The 16,499-nt window shown below is 41.9% G+C and overlaps 1 protein-coding gene across 1 annotated transcript in view; it reads right to left on the bottom strand.

The window, feature by feature from the left end:
- LRRCC1 (leucine rich repeat and coiled-coil centrosomal protein 1) overlaps window positions 1–13,521 on the bottom strand; it is a 154,074-nt gene extending 140,553 nt beyond the window's left edge. The window contains exons 1-3 of the mRNA XM_030216082.1: window positions 13,368–13,521; window positions 9,052–9,257; window positions 5,989–6,054 (exon numbers count right to left, since the gene is read on the bottom strand). Of these exons, the coding sequence (XP_030071942.1) occupies window positions 5,989–6,054; window positions 9,052–9,257; window positions 13,368–13,426 (331 nt within the window). The 5' untranslated portion in view covers window positions 13,427–13,521. The remainder of the gene's footprint in view (window positions 1–5,988; window positions 6,055–9,051; window positions 9,258–13,367) is intronic.
- Between the last annotated feature and the right edge of the window lie 2,978 nt (window positions 13,522–16,499).

The following is a 16,499-nucleotide window of genomic DNA, read 5'->3' as shown; positions in this document are numbered from 1 at the left end:
GTTGAAGTCTCCACCCACAATTAGCTCCCCTTCCGCATGCGGAGACAGCCTCTTAATCAGATCCTGAAAATTTTTTTTATTAAACACATTGGGGGCATAGACATTGCAGAGAACCAAAGGGCGACCGTTAATTTCCACCCTAGTCAAAACCCACCTACCCTCCGGGTCAGCCCAAACTGAGCCAATCCGAAGCGGGATGCTTTTTCGAAAGAGAATCAGCACCCCTGCTTTCCGACCCACCGCCGGGGCCTCCACCAAGGACCCCACCCATCCTTTCTTAAATTTAGCATGTTCTCCAGAGGAGAGATGTGTCTCCTGTAGCAGGGCCACATCAGCCCTCTGTCTCTGTAACTCCTGCAGAACTTTAGTTCGTTTAATAGGGGAGGAAACCCCCCCCCCCCCCACATTCCACGAAACTATTTTAAGTGAACTCATAATTCCAGTAATCATATATTTGAATTACCATGTTAGTTTTGCCAAGTAACAAGAGGGAAGACCTCCCAGCCCTTAAGCCTCCCCCCCTCGACCATCCATCCCAAATATTCTTTGTCCCTGCTTTCCCCGGATATCTCCCCAACCCCTCCCTTCCCCTCCCCCCCCTTTGTCTATCCCCTGTAGAACCCTTCATGGCTCCTAAAGAGAAGCCTAATCACGCGAGCTCCCCCCCCACTTATGCACGCTTCATTAGCAATTATATTTCTCATATCCCCATTATCTTCCCAGTCAAATATGTCTCTGGTACTCATATAACAAAAACAATCATTTATCCAATCCCCATCCTGAAGATCCCAAAGAACAGCACAAATAACATCACATTAAAGCATATAGTATAACAAGGTTTCCTCAAGCGTGTTCTCAGGAACACCGAGCTCCAAATAAACGTTAGGCAGCAAAATCCTGCAGTCACGCTAAATTTCAAAAGTTCTTGTCTACCCAACCGGGTCGCTTATGCTGGTCCCTCAGCTCGTACAGCCTGTTGCGCGAACTTCCACGCCTCCTCCACCGTGTTGAAGAACTGCTGGGACCCTCTATACCAAATCTTCAGGCGGGCAGGATATAGTAAAGCGAATTGAATCTTTTTCGTGAACAAAAGTTGGCACACCTCTCGATACGCCTTCCTCTGCTGTGACACCGCCATGGAGTAATCCTGAAAACAACGCACCACACAGTTCTCGTATTTCAGCTGCTCTACTTTCCGGAGCGCACGAAATATCTCCTGCTTATGTGCAAAATTGAGCACTTTAAATATTACCACTCTGGGCCTCTGATCTTCTTTTCTCAGAGGGCCTAACCTGTGGGCTCGCTCCACTCGCAGCGGGCCTGTTACCAATGTTAAGTTAAGTGCAGTAGGAAGCCAGGACTCCAATACAGATCTCAGGTCTGCTTCTTTGATATTTTCTGGAAGACCTATCATTCTGATATTGCTCCTCCGCGCCCTGTTCTCAAGATCCTCCAGTTTAGCCTCTAAGCGTTCCACTTTTTGTTTCAGGGTTTTATCTGATTGTTCCTGCTTTTGCACATAGTCTTCCACATCTGACAATCGCTGTTTATACTGGGCAAACTCCGTCTGGATTCCGCCCAACTTATCATCTATTCCCTGTAGTTGTTCTGTGATTCTTTGTAATTTTAAATCTACAGAAGCCTCCAGCACTAAAGACACCTCTGCTGCTACCTCTGCAGCCCACGCGGAGCTCACCGTCGGAGGACTCCCGCTCCTTGCGTCCGCCATCTTGGATTCAGCGATCCGACTTCTCGTCCCCTCCTTCTTCCCCGATTTCGCTGCCATCCGCCTTTTCTTGCTCCCGTTCTATCAGCACCAATGCTAGCTCTATCTTTCCCCTGTATTTCGGGTATATCTCTAAGTTCGCCGATGCGTTTTATCGCTGTTATATCTCAAGCGGGGAGGGAGCTCTGCACGACGACTGCCACCTTCTAGCCGTGCATCACGTGATCTCTCGCGAGTACTGTTGTTAACAAAACCCCAATGGATTTTCAAACGAGAAACTATTTTCAATGTAACATAACAAAATTTGCAACATATGTATCTGCATCAAGCAAGTTCCGATACTACGTATGATATTTTGACACAAATACATATGTTTTAGTATGACTATTGGGCTCATTTTCGAAAGAGGACGTCCATCTTGCGACATAAATCTGAAGATGGATGTCCTTCTCTCAGGAACATCCAAATCGGTATAATCGAAACCCGATTTAGGATGTCTCCAACTGCAGTCCATTGCAAGGATGGCCAAACTTCAAGGGGGCGTGGCGGAGGCATAGCAAAGGCGGGACTTGGGCGTGCCTAACACTTGGACGTCTTTGACCAATAATCGAAAAAAACAAGGACATCCCTGACGAACACTTGGACGTTTTCACCCGGACATGTTTTTATTATGAATAAGGTACAAAAAGGAGCCCAGAATGACCAGATGACCACCGGAGGGAATTGGGGATGACCTCCCATTACTCCCCCAGTGGTCACTAATCCCCTCCCACCCTAAAAAACATCTTTAAAAATATGTCATGCCAGCCTCAGATGTCATACTCAGGTCCATGACAGAGCATGCAGGTCCCTGGAGCAGTTTTAGTGGGTGCAGGGCACTTCAGACAGGCGGACCCAGCCCCATCCCCCCCTACCTGTTACATTTGTGGAGGAAACAGCGAGCCCTCCAAAACCCACCACAAACCCACATCTAGATGCCCCCATTCACCCGTAAGGGCTATGGTAGTGGTGTACAGTTGGGGATAGTGGGTTTTGGGGGGGCTCAGCAGACAAGGTAAGGGAGCTATGTACATGGGAGCAATTTATGAAGTCCATTGCAGTGCCCCCTAGGGTGCCCGTTTGGTGTCCTGGCATGTCAGGGGGACCAGTGCACTAGTAATGCTGGCTCCTCCTATGACCAAATGGCTTGCATTTGGTCGTTCTTGGTTTCAAAAATTGCTGAAAGTCAGAATCGTCCATGTCCAGGGACGTCCAAATTTAAGGATTTGGACATCTCTGACAGTATTTTCAAAACGAAAGATGGACGTCCATCTTTTTTCGAAAATATGGGTTTTCACGCCCCTGGATTTCACCGTTTTGGAAGGACGCCCAACTCGCAACTTGGACGTTCCTTTCGAAAATGCCCTTCTTTGTATCTAGTTTTTACACTGTGATTTCTTACTTTGTGCTGTATTTACAATATTGTTACCAGATCATTCAAATTCATATGTTACTCTTTTTTTTCTTTTTTTTTTAGATTTTATCTGCTACAGCTTTACAATTGTGACTTGATACAACTCTTCATTTCTATACAGCATTACAGTACTGTATGAGTAAGGAATTGTCCTTTAGGCACACTTTCTGTTGTTTTTTTTAATTGTATTCATCCTTTTTAGCTTCACACCTTTTTGGTTGATGGGTTTTATAGTAAGATTTATATTGTTTTGATTCTACATGTCACTGGTATATATAATACTTTATGGTTATATTGTTGTTATTTTTTTAGTTTATGGACTCCTGCTGAAACACGACTTGTGTCAAGTCCTTTTTACAAGTTTCTACAATAAAAAGAGCTGCTATATTTGGACTACAGTACAGTCTCGATTATCCGATGTAAGTGGGACTACCCCGTTATCGGATAAGTCAGACAGTACGGTAAACAACGGCAACTCCTCACACAATGCACAGAAAACATACCCTATGCCTGTTCATCATGAATGAAGTATCTTTAGTGTTAATAAACAATATTTTAAAATGAGCAACAAAAAAAATAAGAAAACAAAAGATACAGCAGGCAATTTGAGAATACAGCGCAGTATACACAGCAACTGTACAACAGGCAATGTGAACAGAAATACTGTATATGATCAAGCAAGGGAAACCATATTTATCAACTACGTATACAGTAGAGAAATACAGAACCAAGCAGAGCCCCATTTCTAATCACTGTGTTATTTTCTCCAGTCAAAACCAGTGTGAAGCAGAAATCAAGGCAGCAGATCTAAAACTGAAAACCCTCCAGATCTAAGAATGAGAGTAAAAATAAAGAAAGAGCTGTAAATGTAAATGAACAAACAGGAATACATATGGTACTGCATAAAACTCATTGTGCACAAGAATCTTACCATGGTTCCATTTCTGCAAAAGCACAGCCTCCGATCAAAAATGGATCCCTGACAGAAAAAGAAGCTCTCGGGTCACATAGTGCAGCGTCAGTTCCAAATATTTCTGCAAAAGCACGGTTTTATATCAAAAATGGTTCCCTGGCTGGAAGGCAGCTCAAAACATCTTTAATGTTCACTTTCTTTAGCAGTTCCTTTTGCTCTATAGACAAAACAACTTTTCTCCTCTTTCCACTGGCTAAAAATTGATGCCATGCTGTAAAAGCAAAGTCTCAGCTGGAAACTTCAACAGCTCCCTCGCAGCAAAAGCGGTGGCCCAGGTCCAAAGCTATACTGTTATAAAAGCGAGGTCTCAGCTTTAAAAATTTTTCAACAGTTCCCTCGCCACACAAGCAGGGTCCCAGGTCCAAAAAGTTTGGTTCCCTTGCAACCATGGTCTCCAAAAGACAAACAAAACTTAATGCATGAAAGCATGGTCTCAAATCAAAAACACGGTTCCCCTGCTGCAAAACTGAGGTCCCAGATCCAAAAATGCATACATAGAAGCACCGGTTCCAATCACAAGTTACGTGCTTCTTAACTTGGATAAGGGTGCATGAAGGAATATCAGCTGCACCGCAAGGTTCCCTTGCAGAGAAGAACAGTCTCAGCTCAAGCATGGCTCAAAGATGGCTTCCTTGCAGCATGTAAAGCCAGAAAACAGGAAGAGAAGCTGCACGTTTCTTAATGGCAACGCGATGATGTCACCTGGAGGTCTGTCGGATATGCTGGCATTTCCCACTGTGTACTGTTATTACATGCTAAGAATTAGTAAATAGGAACCTAAAGGTTTTCAAAGATCAGACGGCCAACAAAATTGTCCTAGTCCAGATAATCACATAGCGATGCTCAATGTTAACAAGCATTGAGAAACAGATCATATCTTCTGTGTTGGAAAACTGTCAAGATGTCAAATTGGGACAGGATGACAACCAAAGCCACTTAACCAGCAAGAAAAGCCAACATCCTTGTGAGCAAACCAAGTTGTCCTGCAACCACACAGGTGCTCCCTGAGGTAGTCTAAATCCCTGGTTACTTACTGCACATGTATTAATTTGCTTCTTGAACTTATTGAAATTTGTGTTATATTCTGTAAGTTATTATGTTTTATTCACTTTATTGTCTGTTTGTAAGCCACATTGAACTTGAGTCTATTTCGGGCTAATGTGGGGTATGAATGAATGAATAAATAAATAAATAAATATCCCACAAGCGATGAATGCCTATGGTAAATCTGTTTCAAATCTCCCTGAAACAGAAGATTCTTCCCACCTGGAACTGTGTGACATGGAGCACTACTCCACGTCACACGGTTAACGCTTTACTGGCAGAAGCCTTGTTCTTTGGTCAGCCTTAGTTTCTTGAACCCATCCAGGACACTCCCCTCTTCTCAAGGTTCCCGGCGGGGGTACAGGCAACCAAAGACTTCATGCAAACCCCAACAATCACATTATTTATTAACTCCTAACTGCTCCCCTTCTGTCATTCAACAACCAGAAACATTTTCCTCTACAACTTATCAAGGAAACCACCCCCCTTGGGTTGGATCCTTTACCACCCATAACCTCAGAACCCTCCCTTCAGTAACTCTACAGAGGTCTCTCATGATCTTTAGTAATCCTCATTATAATGGGGGATTACATACAAATGCCAATAACAATGTTACTGCATTCCAAATGCAAATCTTGACATCTAGATAAAAGAAAAAGGTTAAAGAATCCTCCACCAAGCACCAAAAAAAAAAAACCCAAGAGGCCCAAAATGACAGGATTCGAGTGAAACATATATCCACTGTGTGATTTATTCTATATTAACACGTTCTATACTGTAAAATTTACTTACCAGAAAGGTCATATATACGGTTGTACGATAAATTCAGTTTAGTAAGGTTAACTAATTTTTGAAGTCCTAAATAAAAAGTAAGAAAAGTGAAGTCAAAATCAGCAGTGCTAATAAAAGGGACATATGACTATGGCTTTTTTCTATTCTGCTCAACACATCAAAGTCTCAGGTTAGTTGTAGTAGTGATGTGCTTACAAACAGCTCCCCACTCCTTAGATTATGACAACTTTCATCCTTGCTATCAAAAATCACAGGACAAACAAAATGTCAGAAATAAATATAATACCTTCCTTCGGGGGGGGGGGGGGGGGGGGGGGGGGGAGGGGAGAAAAAGCAGGTATACAGTATTTCACCAGTTTAAGTACAAATTTGAATTTCATTTACTTAAACCAGGGGTATTCTAGTGTGTTAAATGTGGTCTGCCTAGCCTTGGGATGTAGCCCACTTAAGATTTTTTGCAAAAATTACCCAGCAGCTAGCACACATAGGGCCCCGTTTACTAAGCCGCGTTATAGGCATGTTAGCGTCTTTAACGCATGTTAACCATGTAAGTGCCTACAATATCCTTATAGGCGCCTACACATTTAGGACATGCACTAGTTGTAGGCGCATTAAAAATGCTAACGCACCTTAGTAAATAGGGCCCATAATTTTGAAGCATAAAAGGACTATATGGTGGATATGAAGTCACAATTTCAGAAGATAAATAGACATTTTCTTATATTTCCCTACTTAGTGGTTTGTAAACCTCTTTGCTTGTCCTGACATAACATTTTGATAGACTAAAATATTCATGAAGCCCCTACAACCATGGATTTCTGATCATGTGGCTCACTGCTGAAACAACTTATATACCCGTCTTAATTCTATTTGCCTAGTCCCAAAACAGAAAGAAAATACATAGATGCCTATTTACTAACCTATATTAACATTATGCTCCTACCCCAAAGTTCTATAAATGCCACTTAAAATTGCACACGTAAATTTAGGAGTTCACCCAATTTGAATGTGCAGTTCAACGAGCCAATTAGTGCCAATCGGGTGCTAATAAATCAATTATCAGCACTAACTGGCCTTAATTAAAATTTATGTGTACATTTTTAGTCGCACTGCTCCGAAAAGAGGGCACAGCCATGGCAGAGTCATGAGCGAATCAGGGGCGTTCCTAGAATTTTTGTGCGCTGTTATAGAATAAGGGGGATCTGCACCTAATTTAGATGCCAGGATTTACACTAGGGTTTACTTGCAGGCATATTTTCAAAGCACTTTGGGAGGCTAAGTTCCATAGGTTTCTATGGAACTTTGGGAGGCTAAGTGCTTTGAAAATATGCCTGTTGGTGTAAATCCTCGTGTCTAAAGTTAGGCACTAAGGGGTAAATTCTATAAATGATGCCTAAAAAAAATCGGCGATGAAAAACATGTTTAAGCAGTTCTATAAGCCGTGCCTAAAGTTCAGTGCGGTTTATAGAATAAACACTTAAGCAGACAGTCACACATAAATTCAGGCATAGCCATTTGCACCACCAAAAATGTGGTGCAAATGCATGCGCCTAAATTTACTCACGGAGTACCATTATTCTGTAATTACACATGTAACTCAAAGCCACGTCCCTGTTCCACCCCAAAATGGCCACACCTCCTTCTTTTGGACAAAATGCAGATCCCATACCTAACTTTACACACGTTGGTCCCAATTAGATCTAATTAATGCAAATAATTGCACTAATTATTATTATTAACATTTGTAATTGGCTTGTTACTCAATTAAATTGTGCATGCAAATTAGGAACATGACTAAGTTTGCGCACACAATTTTTGACAACCTTTACAGAATCAGGAGGACAAGTGTATTCTATGAACGGCACCTAACTTTCAGCATCATTTATAGAATAGCACTTAGCACCGAAGAAAATAACATGCTATTTATAGAATTTGTTCCCTAAATGTGCATTACCAGAAATGGCATCGAATGCAGTGGACACACACTTATTCACTCGTTTGCCAGGTAATTAACATCTTTAGTGAAAAGCTGAACTGAATTTTAAAATTCTAGCACCGAGTTAAGGTTTTCATGCTGAACAATGAATTATAAACATTTTTAAAATGACAACCGAGTTGCAAAGCTTATTTTGAAATTAGTGTTAATACTGTTGCAAAGCACCCTGATTAAAAAGGCATATAAAAATAACTGGTTACGAGATGCCTCCAGCTTCCAGTGCCAGCGCAGGCCCCCTTTTGCCGCAGCTTGGTAAAAAGGGGCCCTATGTAGCTTTGTAAATCAGTTACCTCCTGCTGGCCAAGTGATCCCTAGATTTTTGGCAGCATGTAACTGTATAGTGCTGCTGAAAATCTGACGAGACCACTGTAGCACCCTTCACTTAGTGCCTGGGGACGTCCGTGGATGGAGCCCAGACTGAGCCAGAATTTATTTGGCTACTGGCAATATTCAAACCACTAACTAAATAACATGTTCTACACGTTTTTAGTGCGCGTTAGAAATAAATGTGCGCTAAAGGCTAAAGATGCCCATATATTCCTAACGCACCTTTGTAAAAGATCCCCAAAGTGAATAAAGATAGGACAGCACACAGGAGGTCCTACCTTTGTTCAGTTAGTTTGATTATTGTCGCTAACCAGATAATGCTGGTCAGAGCTTACTGTCTATATTCAGTGGCAGCCAGTATCCAGATACTGGCACTGAATATTCAGCAATTGTTTTTTTTTTACCCATGGTGGCTGTCATTAAAAAATAAAAATAAAAAATGAATGTTACATACTGAATATTGACCCCAATCTAACTTTCATACCAAGCATTACTAACTGATTCATCAACTTATTTAGTAAAATGAATGAGTTGCCATATCCAGAATTAAGTTCCAACAGATTCAACTTAAAGACGAATTTCATGCTCTAATATCCTGGAGACTAGTTTCAGCGAACACTTTGTTGATGGACCTTGCACACAAATACCGTCCAATAAAAGGTGATGAGAAATGATGGAGAATCTCTAAAACCAAATGCAAACCAAAAATAGAAATGTAAAAAAAAAAATCAGTTACAAACCTTCCACTTTTGTTAACAAATTGCAGGACAAATTTAAGTTATGCAGATTGGTAAGTGTAGTCAGGCCTTCAATACGCTTTATTCGATTAGATGACAGGTCTAAATGACGCAAGTTCTGAAGATGCCCAAGCCCTTCAATCTTAGAAATACTGTTGAAGTGCAAATTGAGTGTATGGAGATAACAGCTTAAAGATACCTGTAACAAACTAAAAATAGCAAACCACAATCAATGCAAATACCTTGTGAAAATTATACATCTGAAATGTATGAATGTTAAAGGCATTAAGAGGCTCATTTTCAAAGCAGAGTCTTACAAAGTTACACAGGTTACTATGGGCCCCTTTTACAAGCGGTGGTAAGCTCAATGCAGGCTTGCGACTCGCTAAACAGGAAGTACCGCCGGCCTACCGAAGCAGCCCAGCAGTACTTCCCACCCCTAGCGCGCCGTCATGTCCGGTGCTACAAAAACATATTAATTTTTGCAGCGCTGGGGTGTACCTGGCGGTAATCGGGCAGTGCCACATGCTGCCCAGTTACCGCCAGGTTAGCACAGGAGCCTTTAGTGGTGGTAAGGACTCCCCCCCCCCCCCTCGAAATGGCCCTGCAGCAAGTGCTTTACTTGCAGCACGGCCATTTCCTGCAGAAAAGAAAGACTATCCTTTTATCAGCTGCAGTAAAAGGGGGCCTGGCGCGCATCAAAAACACACGCCAATGCCAGCATAGGCCCCCTTTTGCTGCAGCTTGATAAAAGGGGCCCTATGTAGCTTTGTAAGTCTATGTGCTTTGAAAATGAGCACCTTAGTGAATTAAGGATGCTTTGTGGGATAAAGACTTTTCATACTGAATGATACAAATCTCTGTTCAAGTTGCATAGCTCATACAATACCTTAAAATATGCGATTGTCTCTGAGAAAGCATGACTAAAGTCATGGACCCAAAATGTTGAGAATGGCCTATTTTCATATCATGGGTTCAAAAGCAGTCACATGTTTCAACATCTGTAACATTTTAATTTTTTTTCCCCCACATAAAGGATAGGATTTGGAATGTGGTACTACAAATTTCTTGCCAACAGAATTCACTAAAACCTCATGTTTTGTTTCTGGTAACCTTAGTCACATTTTCTAAGAGATGGTCACATATACCCCCACTAATTCTATAAAAGTCGCCAAAAACTGCATGCACAAATTTTGGCACATGCCCACTTTGCGTGCACAATTTAATTGAATGAGCCAATTAGTGCCAATAATTGGCTTAACAAGCAGTTATTGGCACTAATTAGATTGAATTGGCATTTATGCGCCTAAATTTTACGTGATCCAAAAAAAGGGATGCGGAAAGGGAGTCATGGGTATTTTGGGGGGATGGTATTCAATTATGCACGTAATTATAGTATATGGGGGTTACACTCCTAAATTTAGACGTGGGCATTTGCACCACATTTTCGTTAGTGTAAATGGCAGCCCCTAACCTTACGTGACACCCTGCATATAAGCACTATTCTATAAACCACTAACTTTAAAAGCGTGGTTTACAGAATAGTGCTTTTTCATCACCATATATAGAATTCACCCCATAATGAACAAGAGCTGCTATACCCAATTTATATCTCAGTTACCTGACATCACTTGCAAAGACTGTTAGAAAAGCTCAAATCTGCTAAAAAAAAAAAAAAAAAAGTATATTTTCAGTTTTAACATGCCAACTAATTTCATAAGTCCAAAAGCAGAATCAATCCCTCAGTATCTGTGATATCCATGAGAGGAAACTAAGGAGCAACCACATTTGAAAACAAGGGAAGTATGAGGGAGGATTCAGTATAGGCTGTATGTAATCAGCTGAGCTTGCTTTTAGTGTGAAATGCGGATGATTTCTGCTCACTTAATTAGCTCTATACATCATGAGCTTCCCAGTTTAAAACTTTCTTTCCTTATTTTTCTTATATTGCATGTTTTAAATATTTATATTTATGATATATATTTATGATATATATCTATATACTTACCTTTTCTCGATGTACCATGTTATCAGTACATATGGTTATTGTATTTTAAGATTTAATTTATATGCTTTATTATTATGATGTGTCATTTATGTTGAGATATATTTTCATGGTGTTGTGATATCAGCCTAGCCTTTGATTTTGATTATATGTTTTAAATTATGGATGTTTTTTAATTAGTTTTTTTTATCACTATATGTTAAACTATTTGTTTTTAATTGTTATACATGTGTTTGTCTTATAGCCCCTGATGCAGCCCAGTTGGGCGAAACACGGCCTGTGTCGGGCTTCTTAATTTCATTCAACAATAACATTTTGTTTTTTTTCTACATACTGTTCTGCTTTGTTTGTTTTCCATCTTGGAGTTTGCAGATCGGTTACCCTGTTGTTTTCAAGGGACAGTAGTAATACAGATCTTGATTTATCGAGGTAGTAGCAGATAGTATTTAGAACTGCTAGTAGGGGATGTTTCGGTACTGTGGTGTGGGCGGAAGCCTATTTGGTTAGGATGTAAAGTGTTGGTTTGGGAAATGAATGCTGTAAGTTGTGTATATACTAGACTCTCAGCAATCTTAGCAAGAAAGGGCAGATTGGCAATCAGTCTATAGTTAGATGTATCAGTGAGTGGGAGTTTAGGATCTTTGATTTTCATATAGAAATGTTAAATAGTAGTAGTAGATGACTGCATTTTTCCAGTTTTGAGGTACAAATCACGTTTTTAGTGAAAGAGAAATCATTGTATGTAGAAAAGGAAGCAGAAACGATACATATTTTTTAACCAGAAAAGACGGTATAAGATCCAGAGAGGAAGGCTTACTGCGCATCTGGGATATTATTTTAGCGAGCTCTGATTCCAAGGGGATATGGAAGTCTAGGAAAGTACTGCATGGTACAAGAGTGATGGTGAGGGTGGATGGAACAGTGGGCGGGCCAGGACTAAACACTGTGTTGCTTCAAAGTGTTGCTATTTTAGATTGGAATGTGGTAGCTAAGAGTTGGACTGGGAGGGGGGGGGAGCTTGTTTCTCAGTTTGGAATTATTTTTGTAAGTGGTTAGGGTCTTAATGGTGTAATATAAAACAGCACTGTTGGGGGCTTTTCATGATTTTAGAAGCGTAGTAAGATTGCTTGGCTGCAAGACTGCTATGCTGCATTACTGCCGCACTCATACCTTGTGCAGTGTTCCTACTAAACCAGTGTTTCTTAACTAGTGTGTCACCAAGAGCTGGGAGATGTCACTTTGATAGCATACTTGTGTTTTAATTAACAACCATATGTAGAGCAGGTTGGGGAGAGCTGAGAAACAGGATGTTACCTATCTGCCAGCAGCCCAAACTGGAAATATTGCAGGCCTCTCTTCCACCATGGCAGTAACCAACATTATGTCTCTATTTCCCTGGCAAAATTGTTAGCAACTATGAAATGAGATATATGTTTTTTTGCTTTGTTCAGCTATGAAATGTAGTGTTGTGCATCAAGCCTGTGAACATTGTCAAGTGTGTCACCACAGCTTACACTCCGGCCCCACCAACTAACCCTTGCAAGGAACACTGCACAATGTATGAGTGTGGCAGTAATGTGGAACTGTGGAAAAATAAGTAAGGTTTTGGAGTAAATACTAGGGAAGAAATAGAGCTAGGATGTGGCGCACACTGGAGAAGATATGGGAGAAAAATGAACCAGACAAGGGATGCCTGAGGAATAACTGAGATTGTAAGCTCTGTTGAGCAGGGACTGTCTTTTCATGTTCATTTGTACAGCGCTGCGTAAGTCTAGTAGCGCTATAGAAATGTTTAATAGTAGTAGTAGTCAGGAGGAAGTATGTGCGAGACAAAAGAGTACTATGGGAAGGAAATAGACTGAGAACGAGAAGCAAGTAAAGGAATTATGGTCCACAGAGCAGGAATTTTCAAACTTTTTAACATGACAATTCACGTTGAACACTTGGAAAGGGCTTTATAGATGTGTGGGGGGGGGGGGGGGGGTGAGAAGGACGTAAGAAGGCTCAACTAGGACTTATTTGATGAAGGGAGACTGACTGTCATTTCATTTACTATGATTGAGCACTGAATAAAGGAAGACCTATGGAGAAATCTAAACCTGAAGTATTAGGAGAGTGCATGAGCATTTTGGTAGCCTGCTCAGAAACAGATTTACATTAAGAAGGTTGGTAAGAGAAGAGAGTTGTTGAATATCATCTGTCAAACGAAAACGAATCTATAACCATTAAGAACTTTTTAATCCATTCCCCTAAGTATTACTAAAGGAATCGCGCGTAAAGGCAGAAGGTGCACAAAAGCTACGATCGTTCCTACCTGGTTATGTTTTTATCCATAAGAGACAGTTCCCTAACTGAGGAATCTCCTCCTGCCATCCTCTAGCAGCAATAGATCCCATCCACGACAAGGTAGCCAAAACAACGAAGAGACCACTAATCTAACAGCACTAAACCGAATTCATCCCACTGGCGCCGCCTTTACCGCCTTTCACTTGAAAATGGGTCAAAAAGCCCGACCTATTCCGGTCTTCTCCTTTACGACTGCCGAAAAGCGTCGCAAAACCCCGACTGTTTAAAGACACAGGTTGCCGGCCACTAGCTAGCAAGGAGGTTGAAGAAGAGAGTGGGAGGGGGTATTCCAAGGTTGCGGTTTTCCCGCCCAATTGGGCGGCTTTCCGCGAGACCCGCTGCGGGAAATTTTTGACAGTTTCGGGTTGCGGTGGGCGTGGTTGAAGACGTTGTGGGCGTGGTTGGTGACGACGGGGGTGGAGCTGATGACGGCGGGGCGGGTGATGACGGCGAGGGCGGGGTTTTGTGTGGGAAATGTGTTTTCAATCAGGCAAGGCTGGTTCCGAATCATACGTAGTTCATTGTAAGGGATGAAGCCAGTAGACGGAACTTGCAGTAGGTGGAGCTTTAGTTCACCCCAAAACAATTTCAAAACGCTATTGAAAACAATAGCAAAAGATTATCAAAAATAAATGCGTGGTGGTCCATCTGTAAAAAGTCTCTAAAGCTATTATAGTTGGATAGGCAGTGCCTTAAAAGGTGGAGGACAAAACATTTTGGTGTTTTGTTTGGGTTCAATGTGGCTTACATTTGAAAATACAGTGAGACAGAATAATAGAATTCAGTTATATCATGGGAGCAAATAGATGGATATGTCTGAAATAGTTAACAAAGATGAGATTACATATATACCCAGCTGGGCATTTAAAAGTCCTTTAATGATCCTGCATGTTCAAAAATCACAGCCATAAGTACAAATAGTTATTCAAATATTGTCACATATATACACCAGAACAGGCATGCATGTACAAATTGCAAAAGTAAACAACTTCTACAGAGTACATCCAAAATTACATTTTTATTTTCTCATTTCCATCTTCCAAAATTCCAGGCAGCAGATGTACAGATCAGCAGGACACAAAGCAGTCCAAAATAAAGTAAAAAAACAAACAAACCAAGAACACAGTTTATACCTAATAGTTTAACCACTATTAGGATTCACCTATGGGTTTAAAATGCAAAACTATTTGCATGTAAGGACTGGATAAATGAATGAAAACAACATTTTACATTTACAGCAATGTCCCACCTCCACTCAGGTAGCCTCTGTGCTACCTTGGAGGAGGGAGGTCTTCCAGAAGGTGAAGTAGGAAGTACTCCTGTAGCCAGGACCTACCCACCAGAAGCTGTACCATCCTCTCGCGCCGAGGATATATCTTCAATGGTTGACCGGGAAGAAAAGGTTAGAACAGCTGTCATACTTGGCGATTCAATCATTAGGAATGTAGATAGCTGGGTGGCTAGTGGATGGGAGGATCGCCTGGTGACTTGCCTACCTGGTGTGAAGGTGATGGACCTCACGCGGCACCTAGACAGGATTTTAGAAAGTGCTGGGGAGGAGCCAGCTGTCTTGGTACATGTGGGTACCAATGACATAGGAAAATGTGGGAGAGAAATTCTGGAAGCCAAATTTAGGTTTTTAGGAATCAAACAAAATAAAAAATGGAAAAGAAAATAAGATGATACCTTTTTTATTGGACATAACTTAATACATTTCTTGATTAGCTTTCGAAGGTTGCCCTTCTTCATCAGATCGGAAATAAGCAAATGTGGTAGCAGATAGTATATATAAGTGAAACATCCAAGCATTACTTTGACAGTATGACAGGGTGGAAGGATGGGGGTGGGGGTGGGCAGGAGGGTTGCATGGGGACATCAAAGCATTTCATTGATATTCTAACAGGATGGGTGTGGGTAGGTGAGAGGATGGTGATAAACAGGGAAGTACAATTTTATGGTTTATAATGGGCTAGAAAACCCAGATCTTTGTTAAGTCCTGTCTGTTGGGTGTCAAAATATTCAATCATTCTGACTTCAAAGGTCTTAACGTTCCTGTATTGTTTTAAAGTTACCGTTCAGGATTCTAACTATGAAATCACTGGTGCAGTGTCCTGGTCTTGTAAAATGCTGGCCCACCGGGGTGGGAACCTGACTGGCACCGGCTATCTTCATGTATTAAGTTATGTCCAATAAAAAAGGTATCATCTTATTTTATTTTCCATGTTTTATTTTGTTTGATTTCTATTGATAACCTTAAGAGTGGACTAACATGGCTACCATACCTCTCGGCTTTTAGGAAGAAAGCTCAAATCCAGATCCTCTAGGGTGGCATTTTCTGAAATACTACCTGTTCCACGCACAGGCCCCAAGAGGCAGGCAGAGCTCTGGAGTCTCAATGCTTGGAAGAGACGATGGTGCAGGGAGGAGGGTTTTAGATTTGTTAGGAACTGGGCAACATTCTGGGGAAGAGGGAGCCTATTCCAAAATGATGGGCTTCATCTTAACCAGGGTATGACCAGACTGCTGGCGTCAGCATTCAAAAAAAAGATAGAGCAGCTTTTAAACTAGATATGGGGGAAAGGCCGACAGTCGCACAACAGCGCATGGTTTGGGATAAAGTATCTTGCAAGGATACCTCACAAACAGGAAAGATAGGGTTTCTGGATAGTGAGGTTACACAAGAGACCATGGTAGGCCAGGTGCCCTTAAATCAGTGGTGTTCCTAGGGGGGCTGACACCCGGGGCGGATCGCCGATGCGCCCCGCCCCCCGGGTGCAGCGCCCCCCAGAACAGCGCGACGCCCCCCCCCCGGCGAAAGAACCCTCCCGGGTGCACGCCGCTGGGGGGAGGGGGCCGCGCGCCTGCAGGCTCTTCGTTTTCATGCTCCCTCTGCCCCGGAACAGGAAGTAACCTGTTCCGGGGCAAAGGGAGCATGAAAACGAAGAGCCGACAGGCGCGCGGCACCCCCCCAGCGGCGTGCACCCGGGGCGGACCGCCCCCACCGCCCCCCCTTGGTACGCCACTGCCTTAAATACAACTAAAGATCAGACAAAAGATGGCAAATCAATAGTGTCAAGCACTAAGCATCATGCAAATAGGA

This window comes from Microcaecilia unicolor, chromosome 1, assembly GCF_901765095.1.
Source record: "Microcaecilia unicolor chromosome 1, aMicUni1.1, whole genome shotgun sequence".
NCBI classification, from domain to species: Eukaryota; Metazoa; Chordata; class Amphibia; order Gymnophiona; family Siphonopidae; genus Microcaecilia; species Microcaecilia unicolor.
Note: the sequence above shows the minus strand (reverse complement) of the source record. Positions and strands in the feature narration are given on the sequence as shown.